At 36.1% G+C, this 27,708-nt stretch overlaps 1 protein-coding gene across 1 annotated transcript; it reads right to left on the bottom strand.

The window, feature by feature from the left end:
* On the bottom strand, positions 1-26,526 carry LOC149415252 (uncharacterized). Its single transcript, XM_089642408.1, has 12 exons — positions 26,336-26,526; positions 25,995-26,233; positions 25,208-25,387; positions 18,733-18,866; positions 17,872-18,129; positions 16,756-17,014; positions 16,065-16,160; positions 12,366-12,486; positions 10,758-10,904; positions 4,642-4,790; positions 3,108-3,202; positions 1-1,907 (listed from the first exon to the last, which is right to left on the bottom strand). The coding sequence occupies exons 1-12, from the start codon at positions 26,471-26,473 to the stop codon at positions 1,273-1,275; spliced, it is 2,451 nt and encodes an 816-aa protein (XP_089498534.1). The 5' UTR covers positions 26,474-26,526; the 3' UTR covers positions 1-1,272.
* Between the last annotated feature and the right edge of the window lie 1,182 nt (positions 26,527-27,708).

Genomic DNA, 27,708 nt, shown 5'->3' on the forward strand with positions numbered 1-27,708 from the left:
ACTTTTTATTTATTATTGTATTATTAAATTTTATTTACCTCAAATTAACAATTGTTCTGAGAAAATGACGACGTAGTATTAGTTCATTATTATTACTACGTATGTAGTTTGTTATTATCACAATTTTGGATTAGCTTAATAATATTATATCAAAATGATATTTTAGAAAAGTACCTACTTAAATTTAAGTTAAGCCATGCACATATTTGACATTGCCATACTAAGTACATAAGGTTGGCTTAATTCGTAGACTGCTTAACTCCGTTTTTCTCGAAAATAATATTTTAATGCCATTTAGTTATAAAATTAGATAAGCTTCGAATAGTAAAAAAAATCCACTTTTTTTTTTTAAACTCAAATTAGTAATATTCCATGGCACCATTTTGCAGAATTTAAGTAAACTTACTTACCATTTTAAAATAAATATTTATTTATTGGATGATTTGTATAGCGCCGCTTTTTTGAAATATCACCTCAGGGGCGCTTTACAGTTAATGCAGGTATTACAAAAAATACAAATATTACAAAAAAATATAATACAAAAATAAATTGAAATTAAGTTAAATAAAATGAAGTACAGAAAAAGGTGACACGAAGATGGAGAATCTGCAGCAAGAATCCTAGGTGGTGAGGAAACTGGACCAGCTGCTGCAGCGAAAGAGTGCCAGCACGAGGTTCGTCATCCGTCCAGGTATGTGTCTGCTGCTAATTAAGCACTGTCACAGTATCCTCACATAGATAACAAACCTTGGCAGCACCGCTGTGACGTTCGGCAAGTCCATCTCCATGTAATCTTGTTCCTGGTGATTATGATGTTAGTGGTGCATTGTGTCCGCAATAAAAGGCGACGGTCGGGATAATAAATTACCCTGGGCACTTGTTAGGGCTTTCAGAGTTTCCAAGAATTCCGTTGAAAACATCTGGCGTACCTACAGTTACCGATTCTCGTCCCAAATAACTTACAAAGGTTCAATGATTGAAAAATAAATACAGAAAAATATAATATGTAAACATAAATAAAAATTATAACCTGTTTTCCCTTTTATTTTTTAGCTATGAGGGTTTTTGCGCCTTCTGTAAAATTTAACTAATGGTAGTTATGCATTCTACGAATTAAGTCGACGATAGTAAGTAAAGGTTGTTGCCAATTTAAATAAGACCTTTCGACTCCTAAGCCACAGATGGGCCAATTAAATAAAAAAAGGGACCGGCCCACAAAATACTTGATTGTTTCTTCAGTGTATTTAACTGAATACAAATTTAGTCTGTTAATTATCTCAAACCGAAATGCGCCGACTGTATTTGCAACAACGCCGCCGTTGTAAAATCTGACAACTCGGCTCTCTGATGAGCCATTATGTTGTTGTGGCTACCGGAAGCAAAATCCAAAGCTCGCTGGGTAGCGACCAAATCCGGCACCATAAAACTGTGTTTAATCAAATCACTGACATTTTTTGCAGCATCGAAGGAATCGCTATCATTTACTTTACTATTAGAAGCGGCGTTGACGGAGAAGAGATTGTCAGATGCTAGGGATCTAGAGTGTGCAGAAGACATTATTTTATCTTGTTCTTCGTTAGATATCACATTAGTGGCCAAATTAATTGCTCTATCTGGTTTATCAGTTTTCTTTCTTTTGGCTTTGTAGTAGTTTACATTACTTTCTCCGTTAAGCTGGCCTTTAGCTAGTAGAGACGCTTCGATAGGAGTGACTTCTAGCTGCGAATTCTGGGTTAGCAAGATCAGCTGGTCTTCTGTCTCGGAGTTGTTGCAGATGGTATTGATGCCGGAGAGGGTGATGGTTCCTACCCCTGAGTTGCTGCAGGTATTGCGCTTCTTGTGGGTTGAGAGGTCGTTGGATTGGGCAAAAGCACGTCCACATACAGAACAAGTGTAGGGCTTTTCTCCTGAAAAAAATCAATTAAGTTGGATCAAGTAACGAACGTGAGGAGTAGAAGAAGTGTTCACGAGGGAAATTAAAGTGGGGGTCGAGATGCCCAGCAATTAACTAAAGAAGAAAAAGATGGAGTAAGTTAAAATAAAAAAATCTTCAACCTCGAGCTTAATCCTCTGGGCGTGTGGCACAATGCCCATGTCATATTTGGGGATGCTATGTGTATAGTTTTTTAAGAAAATGAAAGAGAGGAGGTTCCGGGAAGGTAAAATGTAAGAGGGATGGGTAGGAATTAGAAGACAAATGAATTCATCCCTCCCACTGCAGTACAAGTTGATGGAACGGGAGTTCGGCTGAAGAGGTCAAAGGGTCTCCCTCGACAGGCCTCTTCCGATTGGGCCCGCCACGCAATTAGTGGGCAGATGCATCCGCATCCAAGACCTGTACGAACCTCACTCCATGAACCTGGGCTCCCCTGCTAAATCACTTGGGGTAACCTACGGCAGTGGTGTTGAGTACCCAACTAATGGGTCGCGGGGCAGTGCACAGTGGGCTGAAAATCGCCTTTCATAGACATGGAGACTTGAATTTTCAAGGGTATAAAAATATGCTATAAAATTTCATATGAAGCAATTGCGTGAACAAATGAATGAGTTTTCATTTTAAGAAAAATTTGTATGGCACTGATATTAAAAATGAGGCTATCTCTGGAATCATAAGGTTGGCCATTATATCCTTACACACAGATATACTACTATTTATTTGTATTTTTTTGACATACTTCGTATTGTGGCGCAACTTACTTACTTACATACTTCGATTTTTTTTTTTTAAATCTCAAGTAAAAAAAAAACTTTTTAATGTTGATGATTCATTTTAATGCTTAAATGCTTTCTATATGAGTATGCTTTGTCTAGTTTACAATCTTTTATTTACACTGCAAGCCAAAACAGTTTAAGAAATCACAAAAGTTAGTTTATTTATTTATCGTTTTTGTGTTTAATTCGTAGAAGTCCATTTATTTTTGAAAAATTTAATTAAAATTAAATTTAATAATAGTAAGTTATTTTCAAGTTCTGCAAGAATGATTGAATTTTCAGCCCATTGTGCAGCGGTGCTCCCATATTGAATCATGAATCACAGTATCTTAGTATAAATGAGTAACAGAAACTCTTCCACAATATGTATTACCATCACTTTACAAATAATTTACCTGTATGTGTCCTCATGTGAATAGCTAGTTTATCCGACCGAGCAAATGCCCTGTTGCATAGAGTGCAAATAAATGGACGTTCACCAGTATGTTGACTGAAAAAAAAATTATTAAATTAGAATCATTTTCAATCATAACACTTTAATTTTTTTTTAAATGTGTTAAATACTGTTAATGATCATTATAATTCCTTGGTTTAGGAAAGTAAAATTTTGAAAATGTCGAAAGTCAATAAAAATAAGTACAATATTACATTATTTGGTATCTGAATTTCTTATGATGTTTCTGATCGTCGGGTATGTTATAGAATTTAATTGAAAGAAATAATAATATTTGGATGATTACAGCGCCGTTTTTGTGCAAAATCACCTCAAGGGCATTTTACCAATTTTCGTAAAATATCATAAATTTTTTCGATTTGTAGTTTTCGTTTAGTTATCATCAAACACATTAATTTCGGTTGTTTGTCATGTGATGTGAAATTATTCACGTTCAATGAACTTTTAATTATCAAAATTGGAATTGGTGTGGGAACAATTCAGACAAGAGATATCTAATTAAACAATTTTATAATTTGAATGTGTACATATTTCTTCAGTTTAAACTTTTCACATATAATTTTTAAAGTTTACAAATGGTGTTCATTTGAAAGGTAAATTTCCCATTTCACTCTAATTTTGTTAACAAAAAAATATAATTGTATCATAGAGAAAATTGACAATTGTTGTTTTTGAAAAGCTAAATGATCCTGAGGCAAATATTTTATAAATACTTTCGGCTTCACAAATACCCTTGTGTTTGATCAGAAATGATTTAATTACTTGGCAAACACAAAAGCCAAGGAATATTATTGCATTTCTAAATACACTCAAATTACTTATATTTTTCGATTATTATTAACAATATAGTTATTTCCTGTCTGATAATTTTATGCGTCATAAAGAAAATGCAAGGCAATAGAGTGAACTGAGCGCGCAACTGCCAAATTACGAAGTCAGTTCTGTTGCCAACTAAACTTCAGTGTTTAAAATTGTCTAATCACTCTGTTTATGTATATGCTTGCGCTAAAATCGCACGCCCTTTGCAAAATGTCATTGCTCTAATATGGCACAGCACTGACTTAACTTGACACCTCAAAATTCGTCTGGCGTCCAGGCTCCCTACTCGGCCTTGAGATAGTTTTTGATGCAACTTTTGAATAAAAAAACGCCGCCCGGTCCTTTAATTGAGAATTCACTCGAAACGCATGTTTCTTACTTGTCACATTTTATCTTAATTTTTTGAGACAATAACAAGACTAGATATATTGCAACATTATTGGTTTTTACATTAAATTGATTGATTTTATGCACGTAACTTGCGTAGCACATAGTCAATAGGCTATAATACTTGGCTATTAATATCTATTCTATTTTTATACATATATATTATATGTAGTGTAAAGATTGGCATATGGCTACTCACGCAAACCACGGGTTAAAAAGAAAAATGGATGGTAATTGTTTTTTAATGAACTATTGGGTAAATTACAAACCGCATGTGCAGCGTCAGGTCTGTGGTCCGGGGGTAGCCCTTGCCGCATATTTTACAGATGCACGTTTTAGTGCCCAAATGCCTCCGCATGTGCACCGCTAGATTAGACCGTGAACTACAGGAGCGCCCGCATGTCGAACACAAATGTCCCTAGAAAGTAAATAAGAATTAAATACAATCTACAGAATAGATAAGCTGATAGAAAAGTGTTTTTGTTAGTTTGTGTTAGTAGCATGTCAGTTGGACTGCTAAAATTAAGGGAATCTTTTGGTGTTCGCTTTTGCAAACAATTATCATCGAAAATTAAATTTGAAATGCAGTTTAACCTCTCAGGCTAATCTGTTTGGTCTTGTGCACAAACAACTATGCATTACCTGTAGTCAATTTATTAACTTTTGGGAATCGCTAATAGAAATCGTTGTATCTCCCTTACTGTCATGGTCAGAAATATGATCTACACAGTGTTAGAAAGAGAAAACACCAATCTTTATATTCAAATCCAGAAGTTAACCACAGAAGAATTAAAATGTACATCTCTAAAAGGTCTCCAAAGGTTCTAACTGCAATTTGAGAAAAATGATTAAATTTGTTAATTTTTTTTTTACATGTTACAACAAAAAAGTGGGCAACAATATTTGTAATACATTTGTCTAGTAAATAATGTTTGAAATACATTTGTCTAGTAAATAATGTTTGAAATACATTTGTCTAGTAAATAATGTTTGTAATACATTTGTCTAGTAAAATATGTGTTTTTTTTCCTTTATCAGTAATTTTAGTTCAATGTTTAGATGAAAAAACTTAAGGTGATCCATTTTTAAAACTTTTCTATGTTAGATTTCAAACTAGCTGTACCCCACCAAGAGTTGCTGTATATAAGGTATATTAAGGTTCATATACATCAGTGGATAAAAAGAACAACAAAAAATCTGACACCGAAAGAGTTTTTGTTCAAAATCACTTCAGGGGCGCTGTACAAATATTACTTCCTGGGTTTTCATTGTATGATTTCATTTTAATTTGTCAATAAGGATGCTCCATATTTTACCAGTAACAATATCTCCGAGCCAATCACAGATTAGTCTCTAATTTCAATCAGTTAAATCCCTGAGAACGTTTGTAGGACTTGAATTGACATTTATTGGGACTCCAATTCAAACTGCATCCATATCAAAGGTTAAAACTCGAAATGCAAAAAGTGTTGTGTCGGTTCTAAACAAAAAAAATATAATGCAAACAAATATTCCTGCTTTACGTACAAATTCAAATAGATACGCTATTTTTCATTGTATTTCAAAATGAAATACTGTTTTAGAAAGTAGACGAAGGACTCTTTCGGATTTTACGATTACAAAGATTAAAATTTTGAATGAAAACATAGCTCAAGTTTTAAAAATTGCTTACGGGTGGTTTTTATTTACTTGACTTACTGCAAAACTAAAAAAACATATTTAGTTAGACAGCCATAATTTAATATTTAATTTGGTTATTTAACACAATGTTTGCGGGGGGTTTTTTAATCAATCTACGCCGTAAAGTGGGCAATTTTTATCACGTTCGCGCGCAAAATTCCGTTTCATGTAAAATAGCTATAACTTCTGAACTATTGATCAAATTTAAATAAAATTTTCAGTTTTTTACCTTATTCGAAATTTTTTATTATGATCTGGTCACAAATTTTTATGTTTTTGAAGAAACAATTATGATATATCTTTTTAAGTTAAAATTTAAAAAAATTGAAAAAACTGCACTTTTGTTGTATTGTCGATTTAGTCATTTTATGCACATTCAACATAGTATAAATATTTTTTTAAATACACACCACTAAACACTAATATTGTTTGAAAGTATGAAATCGTTGGAAACAATTCCCTTCATGTAAAGGTACATCATATAATTTACACATGTACCGGGTTTCGCTAAGTATTTTGTGTACCGCGCACACACGACATCGCTTTCGCAGATTCTTATTTTTACCAGGGCTTTCAATCTTTTCCAATATATGTTTTCGCATATCCATCGATCGTCTTCCTGGAGGATCAGATTTTGAAGATTTTTTTCGGATACCAGATGTTGATGGTGTTGGTTCCGGGTCTTGACTATTATCTGACGAAATCTGATCAGCCACCCAGTGCTCTGCGATTTCCTTAAAAAGTTGTTTATATTTTATTTTCCTTTCTTTTACGGAGTTGTTCACAACAAATGAGTTGAATAATGCACAATAAAAAATCCACCTTTGATCGAGAGGTTCCCTCAATATTCAGGGACAATATTTTTAATTGTTCCCCGATATTTTTTGACTCCCCTTGGCCGGGAGACCTATCGGTCTTCGGCCCCTTAAATAGCGGCATAGTTTGTAGTTGGAGGCCCACTTAATTTGGTATCCGCTTCACTCACTGCACTACCTGCACGCGCGGTAACAATAACGAGCCGGTGGCATCGCGAACATCGCGGCGGACACAACCGTTGCGTGCGGTAGTTGGCACAATACCTATGAGGGCTTCGAGAACTATATTGAACAGTTTCCCACATAGCCAACACAGGCCAGTCATGCTAAGCATAGGCATACAGATTCCGTGTATTTCCAGCAATCCGTTGCCGCGATGGAATCTAAGAAAGGCAGAATGGCGAGACTTCTCGGAATATGTTGACAGGGTTGTGGATAACATACCACCAAAGCCGAATTCCTACGACCGTTTTTCAAACCTTTTATTTATAGCCGCAAAGAAATTTATACCTAGAGGCTACAGAAAAGTGTATATTCCAACATGGAGCTCAGAAAGTGAACAGCTTCTAGCCGAATTCGAGAGGACGAATGACCCAGACACTGCCTCTGACCTTCTCCAGTCTCTGGACGACGGGCGTATGAAACGGTGGAATGAATTAATGGAGGAAATGAATTTCGAGCACTCGAGCAGAAAAGCATGGCAAACACTAAGGCGACTTGGAGCTGCAGATCAGCCAACTAAAACAATGCCCAAAGTGTCACCAAATGCTGTTGCTCAGCAACTACTCCGTAGTTCAAAAACGACAACAAGGTCTAACATAAACCACCAGGTCCAAAAATCTCTGAAGGCGGCGCGGCTAAAATGGCCGGTGAACCCCAACACTGTGGTCGCCGTTACAGCTGACGATGTAGATATCGCCCTCACTTCAACAAAAGCTGGGAAAGCAGCTGGATGTGATGGAGTTCTCCCAGACTTTCTGAAACATGCTGGACCACGGACAAAAATATGGATCGCAAAACTATTTACTGAAATTTTCAAAACTGGAGAAATACCAAATACCTGGAGAAAGTCTAAAGTTATTGCGATCCTCAAACCCAACAAGCCAGCAGAGGATCCGAACAGCTACCGGCCAATTTCACTTTTAAGTACCATGTACAAACTTCTTGAGCGAGTTGTGCTCCGCAGACTTACTCCAATTTTGGAGAAAGTGGTCCCACAAGAGCAAGCTGGCTTCAGACCAGGCCGTAACTGCTGCGATCAGGTGTTAGCACTGACAACACACATTGAATCTGGTTTCCAGAAACGGCTGAAGACTGCGGCAGCGTTCATTGATCTCTCTGCGGCCTACGACACGGTGTGGCACAAAGGCCTCCTTGTTAAACTGTACGACACCATAGAGGATGGCAACACAGTACGACTCATTGAGCAACTGCTAACTGGCCGTACCTTCAGGGTTTTTCTAGGAGGGCGAAAAAGCAAAAAAATACCCCTCAATAATGGCCTTGCCCAGGGCTCAGTGCTGGCCCCATCGCTATTTAACATCTACACTCGAGACCTCCCTCACACTGAAGGCAGAAAATTTGCTTACGCAGATGACATCGCCGTCACAGCTCAAGCCAAAACCCTTAAAGCAGCAGAAGATATCCTCAATTCTGACCTAAAGGCTTTGGAAGAATATTTCCTCAATTGGCGACTAAAGCCAAATGGGTCGAAAACAGTTGCGACAGCTTTTCATCTTAGCAATTCACAAGCGGATGCCAAACTCTGTGTTCAGTTTGATGGAAAAAATATTTACCATGACCCCCACCCCCGCTATCTCGGAGTTACTTTGGACAGGAGCTTGAACTACCGGCAACACATGGAAACAGTGGGTAAAAAAACTAGGACAAGGCTTAACTTAGTTAATAAGCTAGCTGGAACTAGCTGGGGATGCGACGCCAACACGCTCAGAACAGCATCCATTGCCCTGGTTTTCTCAACGGCTGAATACTGTGCTCCAGTATGGGCTAGAAGCGCCCACACTTCCATGGTAGACGTTCAGCTTAATGCCACAATGCGAACCATCAGCGGGACTTTAAAATCTACTCCTCTCCCTTGGCTCCCCGTACTTGCAAACATAACCCCGCCAAACATCAGGCGAGAAATTGTAACACTGAGGGAATACAAGAAGGCGCTGCAAAAAAGCGCAATACCTCTACACAAAGATGTCGTCTCCCACCCGGCATGCCGCTTGAAGTCCCGAAAGCCCTTCTGGGCGGAAGGAGAGAGGCTCCTCCGACTACCTCTCACCCCAGAAGATAGGTGGAAACTTGAGTGGCAAACGGCCAACGTGGGAAATGCCCATCTCATACAGGACCCCACCGAGAGACAGCCTGGGTTCTCACTGCCTCGCAAAACCTGGTCCGCCATCAATAGGTTAAGGTGCTCCCATAGCCGCTGTGCCCACATGATGCACAGATGGGGCCTTAAAGAGTCGGCGATGTGTGAATGTGGTGCGGTGCAGACTACCGAACATGTGGTCAACGAATGCCCGCTCCATTCATTCCCCGGCGGGATTGATGAGGTCCACATGGCGACGCCTGAGGCCCTAAAATGGCTCGCAGATCTAGATGTCCCCCTCTGACCCCCCACCATACGAAAGAAGAATAATGCACAATTTATTATATACATCGCTAACCTTTTTATCCATTTAGTGGTTTTTCGTAAGATAGAATAATACGAAAGATATTGGTCTGCTTGGTCAATGCCTTTCATATATTTATTGTAATCGATTATCATTACCGTAGTCCATTTTATAGGGTATTTTTTATGAAAAAATATCCCTTTATTATGTAACAAATAACTAACAAATAACTTTTCGAGCACAGCACACAAATACTTTGTACGAAATTTTTAAAGCGGAATGTAGGCAGAAAAGAAAATAGAGAACGTCTTGAACGAAACAATATCGCTTTAACACTGAAGAAATATAAAGATTTAAAAAAAAACGAAATATTTATCTTACAGTTTTTTTATTTCAAGTGCATGTTTTATGACCACAGTCGGCAGGCCAACCGACCCTAATTCCACGAATTTCCAGGTACCTAGTACACGTGTCAAGAGAGCTGACGCATAATTTTTACTTCACAGAGTAACCAACATCATACGTTACTCGTAATATATTGTTACTCTAAGTGTACCTACAACGCATTTGGCGTCTCCCGCGCTTAACCAATAGTGTACAAATACGAAAAACGCTTTTAAGCGTCTCCCGCTCTCTACCAACAGTACGCAAAAGACGCGTTTAAGCGTCTCCCGCAAACAATGTGTTAATACAAAAAAATTGTCAAACTTTATGGCGGTTTTCAGTTTTATAGAATTATTTAAAATATTATGGGAGGCTCGATGGTAAACTTTTAAACGCAAAGAGAAATCTTTGCGTTCTCTCTTTCTAAATCTATTTATATCCTATATCTGAACATAATATGCTCAAATTGTCAGACAGAAGAATTTTCACTGACTTGGTATTTCTATATAAAATTCTAAATGATTTAGTTGATAGTCCGGTATTGCTAGAATTGATAAGCTTTCGGATTCTACAACGTAATACTAGAAGTCAGGATTTATTTCAGTGCAGAAATTCTGGGACTAACTACCACATTTATTCCTCTTTGCACAGAATACTAATGGAGGGAAACAATTATACCAAGTCAGTGGATATCTTCAATTTATCTTTAAACAAATATAAAATATTGTTAATGAAGCAATTCAGTTATGTGCAATAAATAATGTATATTTCTTAATATTCTCATGTAAAAGCCCCGAAAAAGGGCGTTAATAAATAGTAAATAAATAAATAACAGAAAAGCAGATATAACAAGTTTTATGTTTTTTAAAGAATGGGACGTACAACTTTATTGGGATTGGTGGGCAGCGGCAGAATGGGCTCTCCGTTCTTGTTCTTGTGTGTACGCATGTGCGCCTGCAGGTGGTTGGAGTGGGAGACCACCCGGCTGCATAGCGGACACGAGTACACCGGCTTCTCAAAGTGGTCTTTCTGTTTGTACAAATTACTCATATTATATTTTATTCATTCATTTTAAACACAACATAGAATACTGTAGAAAAAAACAGTTCCATGACAAAACAGTAAATTCAAGAAAAATAACAAACAACAAACCTAACTTTTAATTTTAAGTTTTTCTTTTATATATTTGTAGTGGTACACCACCACTCGAGTCAGACGGTGTCAAGTACTACTTAGTACACAGTGCCAAGCGTTAAGGTATCTAAGCCGTCATAGAACATACTGGAAATTTCGGCCGTTGCTCAGCGTTACGGGTGGCAATGTTTGTAGCCATAGCACCTAGAATGTTCAGGAACGTTCTTATCTACTATGCGCTACATTTTAACGCGCTAATGAAAATAATTTACTCCTTTCGCGCTGCGATTACTTAAATAATCCTTGCTGTAATAAATCTATTATAAAATATTACATGGTTTACTTTCAACACCGAACACGTCTTCAACCTTCCCAACATATTCAATAAAATTTATTATTCAATTTACACAATTTTTTTGTTGTTTTACTGTAGGACAGTTTGACAATGCCTTCGGTAGACAAGCTAATAGCTGTCACACGTGATATTTATTAATCACACAGCAGAACTTAAATCATTTATTTTTTATAAATTAAATTATAATTTTATTGAATTATCAACTTATTGTTACTTAAACTTGATAACAATAAACAAAACTAACCTGATCTTTTCTATTTTCATAATCTTATACTATTGTTAGCGGCATATTTTAATATTGCCGCCACATACGTTTGGTTGGCTCATGCGCCGCCAGAGGTACGGCTCGCGCCTCTGGTGGCCAACAAGGAGACCACTCCAGCTGCCGCGCGCATCGGCCAGTAAAGAAGGGATAGACGATTGGGATCTACTGGACACCCAAGACGAGGGTGCTGTTGATTGGAACCGCTGGGATTTGAAGTGGGCAACGTAATGTTATGATTGTCATCAATTTATTGTAATTTTAACCGTGGGGACAATGTATTTCATTAAAAATATTTACTTAGTTATTTTGCTATTACCCATCTCCTTCCCCTCCCCATTACCTCCAGCCTCACAACTTACCTCAAGTGGGGATGTCATAGTCTAAAAACCTAACCTATTCTATTTTGTCACTGTTCTGTTTTTCATAGTTACCAAAAAAAACAGTAATTGTGTAAGTAACTAGCACAGACATTTGAAAGATCACAGGATGGTCAGAATTCTTCACAAATTAGTTCCAATTTTCAAAATAACAAAAATAATTTTCTGTTCAAACTATTATATTTGAGGAAGGTACTTTATCGTTTTTCTGAATTCTTCACTCAATCAGTTCCAATTTTGAAAATGACACTTAAAATGAAAACAAATTTGAGTTCAACCAGAATGCAAAGACAAACAAAAATAGTATTTTGTTAGCAGTATAATAGAGTGTTATAGGAGGGTATGGGTTTTTAAATTACCAGGTGTGTGCCCATGTGCTTGTCGAGATGAGCCTGTTTAAAATATCCTTTCCCACATTTAGAGCACAGATACGACCTTTCCCCCGTGTGGCGCTTCTTATGGTCGTCCAAATGTTCCACTCTAAAAATAAAAAAAGTTGATTTAATTCAGACTTTATAATATATTTCTTTAAGTTAGAAGGTTAACAAGTTAAGAAGAAGTTAATGATGAATGTAAGTAAGTTTAAAGTCATGGTGTTTGAATGAAAGAGAGCACCAAAACAGTGTGCAATATACTTGTGAATGATGAATACTTGGAGCAGGTGAATGAGTGTGTATTTAGGAAGTATGTTTACGAGAGATAGGAAGGCTGATAGAGATATTGAAAGAAGGATAAATGCAGTTAACTCCATTAAAGAAGGATCTAACGTGGTTGGCGCTAACAAAAAATTGTCAGCTAGCAGTCCTTAATGGAGTGCTGGTACCTACCCTGATATATAGCACTGAGGCACGGAACTGGCAGAGGAAGGATGAAAGTAGACTGAATGTTGTAGAAATGAGATCCCTGAGGCGTACGTTTGGTAAAACCACATGATTGCAAGGCTGATGTAAGCGCAATGAGAAAGATTAAGAAAGGGACATGTAGATGGTTTAGGCTTGTAGAGCGGGTGAATGAAGAAAGGGGTTCAAGGAGAATATGAATGGTACAAGAAGTTGGGGATGCCCAAGGAAGACACGGCACGATCAAGTGAACCAGATACTTAAGTCGGGGCATTTCAAGAGTTGGAATAAAAGAAGAGTATGTATGAATGTGAATGAGGCAAGGAGTGTGGGCCAAGACCGACTTGTTTGGCAGTCTGTCCTCTACCTACACCTGTGGTGAAACGGTGTAATGGTTAGTTCTTTAAGTCTTACGGACCTTTGGCTTTGTTACCAAATCTGCCAATAATTACTTTGTAAACTCTCCAATTCAAAGGCTTCATACTTCAAACTTGGAAACAAAATAAATATAGTTCAATCGATGTCTATCGTTTCCAATCGGTTTCCAAATTTAAAACCAATTTATTAGAACTTTTTTAATAAAACAATAAACATCTAGCTATTGCACCTCTTATCGAATTATTTCCTCAAGATTGACACAGTAATAGGTGTAGTCTTCTTGCAATTACTACAACTGCATTATTATTTCACATGTAATTACTGTAATCATTTATTAAATTTTTTATTTTATTTTTATTTATTTATCAATTTATGAACTGGCTGGCTTATGGAGCCCGCTAGTTCGTGAATAGATAATTGAATGATGGAATAAATACATACACTAGCTTTTATGTGTCGCATAGATATTATGTTAATACAACTACTACCTAGTGTGTACATATAAACTTAACATTTTTATAAACAATTTTCGTCTTTATATCTTAGAAGTAGGCATATTCTTATTTTCTTACAACAGGCTTATACCTACAAACTATCATGTTAACATTTGCTTTTTGCTTGCTTTTATTTGTCAAATGGTGAAGGTTATATTATTGCTTTTACTATTCTATACTTATAATCTTCACAATATTTTTTATATAAACTATGTATATAAAATGGCAGACCGAATGCCCTCGATTTAACAGGCAACGATAACCAGTCAAACGCTCTATATTTTGTTAACAATACCACCAATAATTATTTCGTTAACTTTCTAATTCAAAGGCCTCATACACTATGTGTCGTATGATATCATGTTACTGCTGCCACTACCTAGTATGTACACATAAACTTAATTTACGTTTGTATACCTAGGCATATTCTTATTTTTGTACAACAGGTTTATACCTACAAATAATTATTGTATGCATTTACTATTTACTTTCTGTTATAATATGTCAAATGGATATGGTTATGTATTATTACTGTTACTATTGTGAACTTACAATCTTCAGAATATTTTTTTTTTTATGAATTATGCATGTAAAAGCCCAATGGGCGTACATCTCTTTGGGTTCTCTGTATGATGAAGATTCACCAGTTTCCCCGCTTGTACCATGAGTTTCCAGACACAGTGTATAAGTGCGAAACTTCCAAGTAAATTTTCATCAATGTTCCCAAATATAATTTTTGGCCAGAAATAATTTGATTTTGGCACAATAATATGATAAAAATTTTATTTTCAACCTCATGCAATAGTGTAATGTATGTATATAGCCATTTTATAATACCGATAGTCGTAGAGGTGCAATGGCATATTAATATCTCTTAAAAACGTGTTCCACTATTATCACGTGAGTTGCAGTTCACGGGAACCGGATTCGGTAGTTTCCGGTTGTTTGGCTTTAGAGCGTTGGAGGTCAAATAGGAGGTAAAAAAAGTGGAACCAATTTTACCTAATCTAAACGGGATAGTCTTAATTCTCAAAAAATCAGTTGATGACAAAAATAATTTTCTGTTAAAAATATTATTTATTATTATGTAATGAGCAGGCAGCATTCTGCTGATGCGCTCATATCTGATTTCACTACAAGTTTGACAGTAATTGAGTTGTTTTAAGTTTGAACTAAGTCCTTTCTTCTCTCCAAATGTGAATCCAATAGAGCTTTGAATTGATTTATATTTGTTGCATCGATGACATGTTGTGGGAGTTTGTTCCAAGCATCCACTACTCTATTTGCAAGGAAGAGTTTTCTAGGATTAGATGCAAAAGGCTTTTTGGTAATTTTTTTTGAGTGTCCACTGAGATTTATATTTTTATTAGTAGTGAAGATTTCTTGGATGCTAGGGCAACTGTAATGTCCAGATAAAATTTTGAAAGTCTCGATCAAGTCACCCCTTTCTCTTCTTTCTTGTAAGGTTGGTAATCTTAGTTCCTCGAGTCTATCTTTGTATCGTAGATCTTTCAGAGCTCTTGGTATTTTAGTGAAACGTCTCTGTACTCTCTCTAACAGATTTATATCCTTTGCGAAGTAAGGACTCCATATTTGGAAAGCATATTCCAGGAGAGGTCGCACATATGTTTAATATATTTTTAACATCATGTCCGGTGTTAGGTCAAGGAAGGTTTTCCTGATTAGATATGTTAGTGAATTTGCTCTTTTCACAATTCCAGCGATGTGTGGTTCCCATTTCAAGTCCTGTGATGTGGTAACTCCTAAGTCTTTTTGTAATGTCACTGTTTTTAGAGGTGTTCCATTAAGTTTGTAGGCAAGTGTAGGGTTAGTTTTTCCAACATTTTTATTTTTTTTATTTATTGCACAACAGATAGATTATCCAATTACTGTACAATTCTCAATTTCATGTAGGACAGTGCATTTTTCGACATTGAGTTTTAGAAGCCAATCATTTGTCCATTGATATATTTCGTTTAAATCGTTTTGCAGTTGGTTGTGATGAGTGTGTGGGTTGGCAAAGAATTTTGTATCATCTGCAAAGCAGCTGGAGTCTGATTTTATTATAGTATGCAGGTCCGTGATGTACAAAATAAATAGAACTGGACCGAGAACTGATCCTTGAGGGACACCACTGATCACATTTCGCTCACAGTTGGTTGCCAATTCGAACTTGTAATTTTCTCTCAGTGATTCCTCACTTGTCACTTGTAATACTTGATGCTTTATTGCTTGTCTGAATTCCAAATAAACTCTAAAACTTTTTCAAAGCAAACGTTTTAGAGTTCATTGAACCGGAGTTACATACAGAGGCAGAACCGAAATTAATATTTTAATTATACATTACCTTCTAAATCTTTTAGGGCACTCTTGGCAGGAGAACATCTTTACTTGATTTGATTTTCTGTTCAAAATTCCTGATTTTTTTGAGTGATTTGATAACCTGTGGAAAGAGGAATACAAATGATTTTTTAACCAAGTAATTGAGAGAAGATAAAAAAATTCCAAACTATTATTTTAATGTGATAACTGCACAAGAGTCCCAGCTGCGGGATCTGCAGAATCAACCATGGCATCCCTAATTAGGATAAAATCCAGCGAGCGTAACAGAGGAAGGTTGAAGACTGGCTGTTCAGATCTTGTCACTAAACAAGGTTAAAGCCATTTCAACCAGAGTGGAAGATACTCACAGTATCGCCCTCGTGAAAGACTACCACGCAATTAAAAAGTTGCTTGAAATGTTGCTTAGTCGTGTTTGGTGACCAGATCTGAATGGCCGGGAATTTCCCCACCTTTATCTTCCCCATCTCTTCCACCTCCCCACTTCCTTTAGCCTTACAACGTACCGCAACTGGAGAAGCCATAGTCTCACTGGCTCCGTAGAGTTGACAGCAGTTGGGACATTTGTGCGGATTTCACGTAACAAATTTATTTCAATTCTGAATGGCGATCTTTCATTGCGGCGATACTAAGAGTTTCTAATTACTAATCAGTTTTCAAAATATAACATTTTTAATTTTTTTACCATATATTATTACCTAGAATGCTTTGTGCTAAGACTCTCGTCTTCGTCTTCCTCGTTTTCGGGTTCAGTTTTAATTGTGACTTCTTCATCTTGTTTTTTTTTCAAAGTCTTCTTTTTCATTTTGGAATATTTGCTGTCGGACACGTCCATTATTTCCGACAGAAACTTATCTGCATCATAATCAGAATCAGCCAAATCGGAGCAATCGGCAGCGAGATTATGACCGATATAACTATCGTTCAGATTCGCATCCCCTATACTTGCTATCAAATCTGTAAACAATCAAATCACACTTAGTAAAATAGACAATTATCACAAAATGGATTAAATTTATTCAGAAGTGCAACGGATATTGAATTGGCAGGATATTGGTTGCATCTCCAATTATATTTGCTCGATAAGCACGATTCTCAATTGTCATGAGACAATAGCCATTATATTTAAACGATTAGGGTTTGGTATTTTCAAACTCCATCCGAATGATGACCATCTTATCGACAATATGCACCATTTTAATGTTTTGACATTTGACAGTTCCCCGTTAAACACTGATTTCCGGCAACATCTAGCTGTCAGTCAAACTGTGATCAGCTGACAAGCATAACAAACTGATCGTTATGCTTGAAAGCTGATCAAAATCTGAAATGGGTCTAGTTAGAAACATCTTAACCTAAGAGGGTTCAATAGACAGTGTGGTAATAGCACATGCTTAGAAAGAGAAAAGTAAAGGTTAACTTCAGAAAGGGAATATTTTTAATAAATGTGTCTCCTAACTTAGGTGGCTTGATGGTGTGGAGTAACACCACCTCCTTAGGCATAAGGAACTGGAGGGAGATACAGGGCCGGTCCTGAGCCAAATAGCGCCTGGCGTCAGTAAATACCTCAAGGGCTTAAACCTCTTGAGTCAGGTGTTATGTTATTATCAGCGACTTGGTTCCTTGGCTCCTTGGCAAGTCGACACGGGAGCAGACTGCTCCAATTGCGCCAGCATAGGACCGGCCCTGGGGAGATAGCAGGAGTCCAGCAAGAGTGGAGGAGATTCATAGAGGCTGCCAGTCCTTTCCTAGGATTGATGACGATAATGATAAATTTCAAGAGACAAGACTATTTGTTCAATAAAATAATTTACCGTCCGTTCCCAAGTCCAGATCGTTATCCAGCTCACAACTATACGGTCTGTCTAAAGTGAGGTTATGATCATCAACATCGCCGTCAACTTCGGATTTGATCAATATCTCATCAGGGTCAAAGATTCCGTCTGCTTTGGGCTCTGGTTGTTCTGATTCCGGAGGATGCCTTTTTTTATTGTGTCTTTTGAGGTGAAGCTTGGTATTAAAGAAGCACTTGCAAATGAAGCATTCATGGTATGATTCATCACGGTGATAGGCTGGAAATCAAGTCAATAAAACCTTCATTATTAAATTATTTCAGAGACTTGAGCAGAACCTTGAGAACCTCGACTCTGTGCGGAATCAGACAGTCCGTTCCGAAAATGGAAGATGCCATTATTGATGTCCGAATATTCAAATGGAAGATGCCATTACTAGAACTAGTGTCATTGATTCCTTTGGCATCGGTGCATAGTCGGGAAACACGCCAAACATGCGTCAAATATTTATACATAATTGACATTTATCAAATGCAAACGGATCGTTTCTACGACACGTTCTTGAGTTCAACAGCTCGGCTCTGTTTCCTCCTTCCTACAACATGAATCTCTTCATGACCCATGATCACTCCTTCCTCTCCTCAAAAAGACCCTCCACACAACATCCCCAAAGATGACATAGGCCCTAAAGGAAATTATTTTCTTCAGTGTGTCCTGTGTGGAATTAATGCAATTTTTTAAATTAATATAATATAAATTCACTTTCCCCTTGAAAGATGGCCTAGAACACCCTAGAAGCCAGAAAAATTTGAAAAAAAAAAAAACTGAAAATTATCATCAGTGTTTTATCATAATAATTTATTTTTCTTCTTCACTACTTACTCAAATGTCTCAGAACGCTTTCATGATTTAAAAATTGCTCCTTACAAAGTGGACAGACTAACTTCTTTCCATCAACTGTGAATTCCTTGTGGGAAGCTTGATGCTTTTTCAGTTCAAAATCATTTAAATATTTTCTGAAATAATCGAAACAGTTAAATTAATAACAAAATACACAACACGCTGCCTTAGTTCTTGTATGTTCAATAAACCATTTTGCAAATTTTACAGGAGACGTTTTTTTTGTTTTTACAGGCAAATTCTAAATAATTCTCGGCTTTGGTCATTTCATTTTATACATATGTATTACAGGAAATGTTGAAACGTCTAATTTCGAAGTTTGAAGCTATAATATGCCCATATTATGACTTTAAAGGTGGATATTGAACATTGGTTGAAAATAATGTTTAATTCTTTTGGATATTTGTTTGAACGTTCAATATACAGAATATTGAACATACAAGAACTAACAAATTGTTCCCTGAGTGGATATTGGCACTCGAGAAATGCTGAAAATAGCAGTTAAAAACCGAAAAATTTGTTTTTTTTTAGCTACATTAATGCGTAATAGGCTAATGAACACAATGGCATTCATAACTCAGTTTTGCTAAAAAAGGCTTATTGAACATACAAGAACTAGGACAGCGAACAGCATTTTGCATTCGACTTTTTGCTGAAACTGGCAGCATCATTTGATATATTTTTTATATTATATTATTTTACATGATTTACTGCACTATACAGAGACGAGAAGAGTTTTTTGATGTTTACCTAACAAAAAATCAAAACTTAAAAAAAAAAAGAAATTAACATAGTACATATAAAGTAGCATTTAAATGTACATAATATATAAGAAAAGAGAGATAAGCCAAAGAAAAAAAAATCAGAAACCAGTTTGGGGCTGTTCAAGTATTACGTAAGCAGATTTATTACAATTATTTACCCCCTCTTCCCCCTTGTCACCAAAAGTAAGCAAAGCTCTTATCCCCCCCCCTCCCATGCTTACGTAAAAATTGGTACCTATATGCATTTTTCTGTTGATGTATTCTGTTTTTTTATTGATTCATAAGCAGCACTTATAAAATAGACTTAGGATAGAGGACTTTAATGCACATAATATTCATTTAAACAAACTTTATTGACACAGTATTCAACATAGAGTAAGGTACAAATATTATAATCTTATTAAGTACTATTACGAACAAAACAAACTTCTTTCGAACTTTTGGTATACATATTAATTCCAATTAACAGTCAGTTAAAAAAAAAAATAACTACTGCTGAGCAGTGCTGACGTAATCACTATCTCGACCCCCCCACCCCCCCATGTCATCAAAAATAAGCAAAGCAAAGACCCCCTGCCCCCCTATAGCTTATGCTATGCTTACATAATACTTGAACGGCCCCTTTGCAGTTGGCATAAAAATAATCATATAGGTTCATAATACGTAAATTACAAGTGAAAAATTAGAAGAATGTATTTTTACATTTTTCTATATACTTTATTATATATCATAATTTGCGTCATTTAATGAATTCATTTATTTTATGTGTATTTTCGCTTAGGTTTCCCCACACACCGGAAAAATGGAGAAATGGTTAGAAACAATCAGGATTCAATTATGTGACAATAACTGGGTACCATCAGCAGGAAACCGCGTTTGCTCTAATAATTTTCACGCCAAACATATTTATCTAACTGCAAGCGGCCTCCGACGTGTAGTCTGCAAAGCTTTGCCTGTTTTTCCGGTAATTATTTTGTTTGATTTTTGTCTGAAAACTTAAGCAAGTTTATTATGGATTGATCAGGTTTTAATTGATAATGTCGTTGTTTTCAGGCTGATATCGGACAGTTGCTGTCCACCATGGCCACAGGTCTTGCGAATAGAGATACCGTCATTGTTTCTTCTCGAACAGGACTGGTTCTCGATCCAGCTGAAACTTCTTTTGTAATTGATAAGCCGGTTGTTCCTCTACCAGAATTGCAACAACCGATGTGCGTGAATGCCGTAAATAATACGTAAAATCCTATTTAACGGGCGTAAATAAATAAATAAGTATATATTGTAATCGCGCTCTCTGAAGCTCTGTCCTCATCATTGCTGCTTATTCATTTGCGAACCGGAATGCGAGCCAAACTACGAATTATGGGAAAGGAACGAAAACATATTAGGTTGCTTCGTTCCTTTCCCATAAGTCGTGGTTTAACTCGCTTGTGAACACCCAAAATTTTATGATTTCTCTCTCTCTTTATGTTAATCTTACATTATATTTAATGTAAAGTCGTTTAGTATTTAGGTTAGTTTTCAATAATGCTATCTTGAAGAAGGTTGAGAAACTAGCTGACCAAAACTAATTGACACAATGTCTTAATTCTAACAAAGTGGTTGAAGACAAAATACCTTTTCATTGAATGATAGTAGTATAATTATTACATGATACGTAGTGTTGTTCTAGTCTCTATAATTTTTATGTTACTGTTAAATGTTTTACTAATATTATTTTACATTCATCAGCTTTAATTATTTTGTATAATTTTCGATAATTTACTAGATATATTCTGTTTTAAAATGCATGCAAAAGCCCGACTGGGAATAAAACCAAAGAAAATAAAATGATGTCTAGTCACAAAGTGATTGCTTTCTTCAATAATTATATACCATTCCATATAAATACTATGGAAAATTTAAAAAAAAAAACTATGCACAATAATAAAAATGTAAACGTTTTTGGTTCTATAGGACCCGTATAGAAGTCAAAAACACAAATAAAATAAATTATTTTCATTTTGTGTTATTTATCAATTCTTTCCTAATTCGGCCCTTATTCAGCACATGAAATTTGCTGTGTTAGTTTCTTTTTGGCTTTATGTCCATATTACAACACCTCTGACAACAAATTCTCCGTGGTTTCGCTTACGAGTTTGAACGCTTGTACAAGGAGTTTAAACAGAGTTGGGTTGTTAAGTTCATCTCCATATTTGTGACGTACGCTATGTGGGGTCATTTTTAAAATGAATTTAGCTAGACAGGGTTAATCTAGTGTAATACATCAATGACTCAGGCATTATAATAAACAATCTACTCAAATTTAACTCTAACTTTGAATTATTAGCTAAGAAAATGGCACAAAGGTAAATATTTTTAAGAAGAATAAGGAATAAATTAGATGTAAATACAAGTAGTTTATAATAGTATAGTAGTAATATTTATATTTAAGCTAAAAAAATAAGATGCTCCCGAAATACATGTTTCAGAATGTTAATTTTAATTTCGCAGTACATGGCTAACTGAAACCACCACGAGAAACTGTGGAGATTTTAGACTTCCAAAAACAAATTTGTAACGAACCCAAAATAATCTGTATTTTAAAGGATTTAAGAATTTGAATGAAATATTGACAGATGTTAAAGAAGCTGAAAGCTTTGCTGGTTTTCGTGGGTTATGCCTAGGGAATGCAAATCTCGCGAGATTGGGGCTCAAGCGAGATCCCGGGAGTTTATGAATCTAGTACAGCGAGATCTCGGCAATTTCGAGATCTCGCGAGATTGGCAGTCTTGTGTGTTTATTTTTGCAAATAATCACAATATTTGAATAAATTAGAAAAAAAATAATAAAAACTATAAGTATTATAAGATAAACATTTATTTTCACGAATAGACTATTAGAAATTACACATTAATTAACAAAATATACCAATCAAATGAAAAATTTGTTCAGTTCAAATCACAAGCCATTATTACGAATTATTTTGAAAATAGCTTCTTAAGACGCACAAAATGTCCAAAGAATCGTCTGCTAAACGGCATCTTATTTTGTTGGCCAGATAACCAGCCGCTGAGAAGGCCCTTTCGGATTCAACGCTAGTTGGAACCACAGATCTCAGGCAGTTATCCACCAACTGTAAAAGTTTGCCTTTTGACCCCCCGGACTCGTATAAATTCATTTCCTTTTTGATTAATGCCTCCAGAGAATTCGTAGTTAGTTTTCTGTCTCTAGGTTCTTTGAACGCAGCAGTCAATGTTTCCTGAAGTTCTTCTTTCAATGAAATACTCTTGCGTGTCTCAGAAAAAGATGAAAGCGGATCATTATCGTCATCATCAAATTCAGCTATATCATTAGCGGTGGCAGCTGATGTTGATGCGATCGACCAAGATGGATCTGAATTTGTATGTGTTTGTGAATTAGTCAGACTGTATTGCGGATGCAAACGCTCTATAAGTGATTTAATTTCAGTTCGAATCACGTTTTTCGGAGGCAATTTAAATGTTTCGTCTTTCGCAAGCTCTTCTTTATCTGCTTGGTATTTAGCTGGATCTCTAATATACAACGAGCATGCTGTCAAATTCGTCCGACGCTCAAGAATGCGCTTTCTCAAGGAGCCAGCTAGTTTTTCTGCCAATAGAGTTTTTAGCTCTTCCAGTTTGCGAATCATAAACCTAAGTGTTGTTTCTGCGATAGCCAAGTCTGTATCTTGACGACATAACACCTCCACAGCCAGTTTTACAGGTTGAAATGCCTTGTCTAAGTTCGCTAAAACCGCATGTTCTTCCGCATTCAAAGAGAAGTTCGGATCAGCTTCCAGGCTGAGGTCGATCAAAGCTTTGCTGACACACAGCTTGATTCTAATAAATGTAGATATCATGTCTGCTAGGCTCGACCATCGAGTTTTACAATCAAGTTGTAACTTAATATCTTTTCCAAATTCTTGCTTTACGTATATTTGAAGAGTATCATTTTTAGTAGGTGATCTTTTAAAAAGTTTCACCAATTTCCTTACTTTCTCAATAATACCCGCATATTCTGCATCTAGGTCTACTTCTATTATAGGCATAGAGCAATGAAAAACATCATCTTCTGAGTCAGAGCCTGTGCTAGAAATTTCGTCCATTTTCAAAGGAATCTCATCGTCGTTTTCCTCATTTTCAGATTCTATCACAGGTTCGTCAACATCAGTTTGTTTTTTATAAATAATATCTATTATGCCAAGTTGAACTCCATGGGCATAGCAGAGCTGATGCGAAGGTGATATCAATCGACCCAACTTTTTCATTACACTTGCCCCATCTGTAGTTGTAATATTGATAATATCTTTTTCCAGAATAAGGCCGAATTCGATTAACTTTGTTTTCAAAATACTGACACCACTTTCAGCAGGCATACTTCCAAAGACGCGAATCAGCCCCAAGTTCCAAAACAGAGAATTGCCGTTCAAAAATGTGTGTACGTTTACATTCATGTATCGCTTGTTCATAGAAGAAGTCCACTCATCAAATGTTAGCATAAATCTGTGATCATTCTCCTTCAGTTGAGGCAATTCACGCATTATTTTCATTTTCAATGTCATCCCATAATTCATAACTATAAGTTTAATTGTGTTTGGGGACATAGGCAATTTGTGTCCCGAAGAATTGAAGAGATCTCTCATATCTTTGGAAGTACAGAAAACACGGAAAGGAAGTCCATCTTTGGCTACCATTCTTGATACTTTTTCTTCCATAGAAGTATCTTCAACCGGGAGGAAATGATCAGTAATTTTTTGCCTCTTCTTACTTGCTGGTGGCGCTGGTGCCGACGATCCTGGTGATTCTGGACAAACGTTCGACGTAGATGCGGATGCTGTTACTAATTCCATTTTTTGATTAGTAGCCCCAGTATTTGATGATGGTGGCGGCAACGGCAAAGGCGGGGGTGATATGACTTTCTTCGTTTTCGTGTCCGTTTTATGATCGATGCACATATAAGCCACGCGGAGATCGATCTTTGGTTTTCAGAATCTTCTTACAAAGTTTGCACTTAGCACTCAATCCATTTTCCGCTCTCAAAAAGTATTTCCATACCTCCGACACACTCTAATAGTCTTTATAAACTATATTCGCCGACATCGTTCGTTATTCCACTCGTAAATCACGTAAGAAACTTTTTTTGCATAAATAACTATAAAAATACTCTAATGAAATCAAACTCAAACACGTAACACGTTAGCTAACAACAACTGTAAACAAAACAAGTAAACAAGTGCGCGCTGATAACGCTGCAGTCTGCACGGCGCCACCAGGCTTAATTTTCGACCAATCGCACGCACAAACGAATCTGAGAGACACCTCGTCCCGCGATCGCTACCTGGATTGCAACTTCGTCCGTGTCTAGCACTAGCTCTGTCTCTCTCCGTAGCACGATACGACTTCGTATCGTGTTGACGTGTACGAGCCCTCAGTCCGCGCTTCGAATAAGACGTTTTTATGCTCGAGTGCAATCTCGTTAAACTCGCGAGATCTTGCCCTTTTTTCGTCCGAGATCAATCTCGCTAAAAAAGGCCGAGATCTCGCGAGAACGAGATTGCATTCCCTAGTTATGCCTAAATACTTTAAAGAATAAGTTTTAGATGCATTGTAAAGTGTCCTTAATGTAATAGAAATAAGTTGTTAAAAGGTAAAAAATAAAAACATACAAAAAAAGACATTGTAATTAGTTTTTACCTTTTACATATTGTACATATGTGATTTGTGAACTCCATTTTAATAGGACTAGTTTCCGAGTGGTTGGCTATAACGTGATCCACAAGAGCCTTGGAGGATTCAAAGCAATTCTTACAAATAGCGCAATCATATTTGAGATACGAGGACTCTATGTGGAATCCAAACGCCTTTTCTTTTAGACTGAAAACAAATATACAAACATTATTATTGCTATTTTGTTTTGCTAATTATATCCCTAACCGCCGCACTTTTAGGCACAGATTATGGAAATTACACTTTGTTTCAACAATTACTACAAGATACAACTATTTACATGCACAAAATGGGTTATTAGGTTCTTAGTTTGGGTTAATTAAGTAATTTATGCACATTTACATCGAAATGAAACTTTCATTCAATGCAAAAAAGTCCAAAATGGCGGTAAAAAGGATCATTTTATAAATTATGAATAAAAATGGAATTATAATGCATCTTTTACCATCTATCTCAACGGTAGTTTCTTGTAGTAATTAAGTTGAAACCAGTGTAATTTCCATAATCCAATCTCCATAGTGCCTATTCAAAGTGCAGCGGTTAGGGAAATACTAACCTACGTTTTTTAAAAGCAAGACAAACATTCCCCAGTTACGATTTTTAACTCCACCTAATTACACTGAGCCAACAGAGATTTGATCACTCAGCTACTAACCGGTAACAAAATGAGATATAACAATGAACTGAACTACATAACTGAAACACACTACTATTAAATAATAAACTGAGAAAAGTTGATAATTATTGTACAAACCTGGTAAATAAAGAATCTGTTGCGTGATTTTCGTATTTGAAGTAATCATTTATGTCATTTATGCCCAGCAAGCTCTGCTCTTCTTTAATATCCATTTCAGACGAAAGGAAAGGGTTTGTTATATAAGATCGTAATTTAGCATCAGAGCTTTCGCACTTCTGTTTGAAACTGAGCGCATTTTCGGCTTGTTGAATGCAAGATTTGCATATCTGTTCCGGCAAACCATCATCTTTACCAAGCTGAAACAGATAAAGAATAGTCAATAAATGCAGAAAACTTGAAACGAAGGGTAACAGAAATCAGAACAAGAACCTCAATTAGTTCCGACTGACAAAACTTACCTTAACGTCAGAACAAGTCATGATTATTTCATAGATATTTCGGTCTGAGTTGAATAAATTTATCATGTCCGGGCATTCCGAAAGGCAGACACGACACATGCGATCGAAACCATATTTAGATTTAAGATTAGTGTCCATGTTAATTCATTTATTTTCTAATGAATCTAAGGCATAATCTAAGGTGTCAAACGTCAAAAATCTCTAAAGGAAAAATGTAAACATGAGGTGAGAAAATGCGGAATTGCCAGTTGCCAGAGAAATATAGAAATGTAAATATTTCCCTATGACTACCGTTTATACGCATTTAAAAAAAAACAATCATTTGCTTCAACATTTGACAATAAACAACAACTTTTTGCATTCACGATTTTTAAAAATATTGAAATTTAATATTATTTACGTAAATAATAATGGTGAATATTTCCCTACGACTACCGTTTTTAATACGCATTTCAAAAAAAAAAAAAACAATCACTTGATTCAACTTAATGACAATAAACAACAACTTTTTGCTTTCACGATTTTGAAAAATATTGATATTTAATATTATTTACGTCAACAATAATTTACGAGAAAATTTGCCATAAAACACACCATTTTGACAAAACACCGATATGAACCACTCGTATATAATTCGTTTTTGTTTGTGGGAGTGTAGAAAACATGAAAGACATAATTGAGGTAATAGACAAGTATTCGAGACCGCTGGCCATGCACCCGTTAATTATTTGGCGAAATCCTTTGTTATCCTAAACTTACCTATAATAACCCAATCTAACCTAACCTAACCTAACCTAACCCAACCTTAAATAATATAACCTATAATAATCCAACCCAACCTAACCTATCCTAATCCAACCTATAATAATCCAACATAACCTAACCTATAATAACCCAACCTAAACTAACCTAACCTATCCTAATCTAACCTGTAATAACCCAACCCAACCTAACCTAATCCAAACTAACCTAACCTGTCCTAATCTAACCTATATTAACCCAACCTAATCTTACCTGTAATAACCTATAATAACCCAACCTAACCTAACCTATAATAATCCAACCTAACCTATCCTAATCTAACATATAATAACCCAACCTAACCTAACCTGTAATAACCCAACCTATCCTAACCCAACGTAACCTGTAATAACCCAATCTATCCTAACCCAACGTAACCTGTAATAACCCAACTTAATCTAATATCAAAACGTTTTATTTTTTAAAAATAGTAGTAAAGCAACTTAATTCATATGACGTTTGGGACCAAATTTGGTCGCCTAATAATTAAGGGGTGCGTGGCCAGCGATCTCGAATAATTGTCTATTATCCCGATTATGTCTTTCATGTTTTCTACACTGCCTACAAAAGCG

The sequence above is a fragment of the Hesperophylax consimilis genome, chromosome 18, assembly GCF_061612785.1.
Source record: "Hesperophylax consimilis isolate HC1 chromosome 18, BYU_Hcon_1.0, whole genome shotgun sequence".
NCBI classification, from domain to species: Eukaryota; Metazoa; Arthropoda; class Insecta; order Trichoptera; family Limnephilidae; genus Hesperophylax; species Hesperophylax consimilis.

Bases quoted from the DNA above. Each gene is read 5' to 3' on its own strand.
- LOC149415252 (XM_089642408.1), bottom strand. From the start codon at position 26,473: ATGGACACTAATCTTAAATCTAAATATGGTTTCGATCGCATGTGTCGT. The intron at 18,867-25,207 runs GTAAAAACTAAT...CGATTATTTCAG, and splicing joins ATATGTACAATATGTAAAAG to AAAATATTTAAATGATTTTG. The intron at 16,161-16,755 runs GTAATAATATAT...CTCTTTCCACAG, and splicing joins CTTAGCACAAAGCATTCTAG to GTTATCAAATCACTCAAAAA.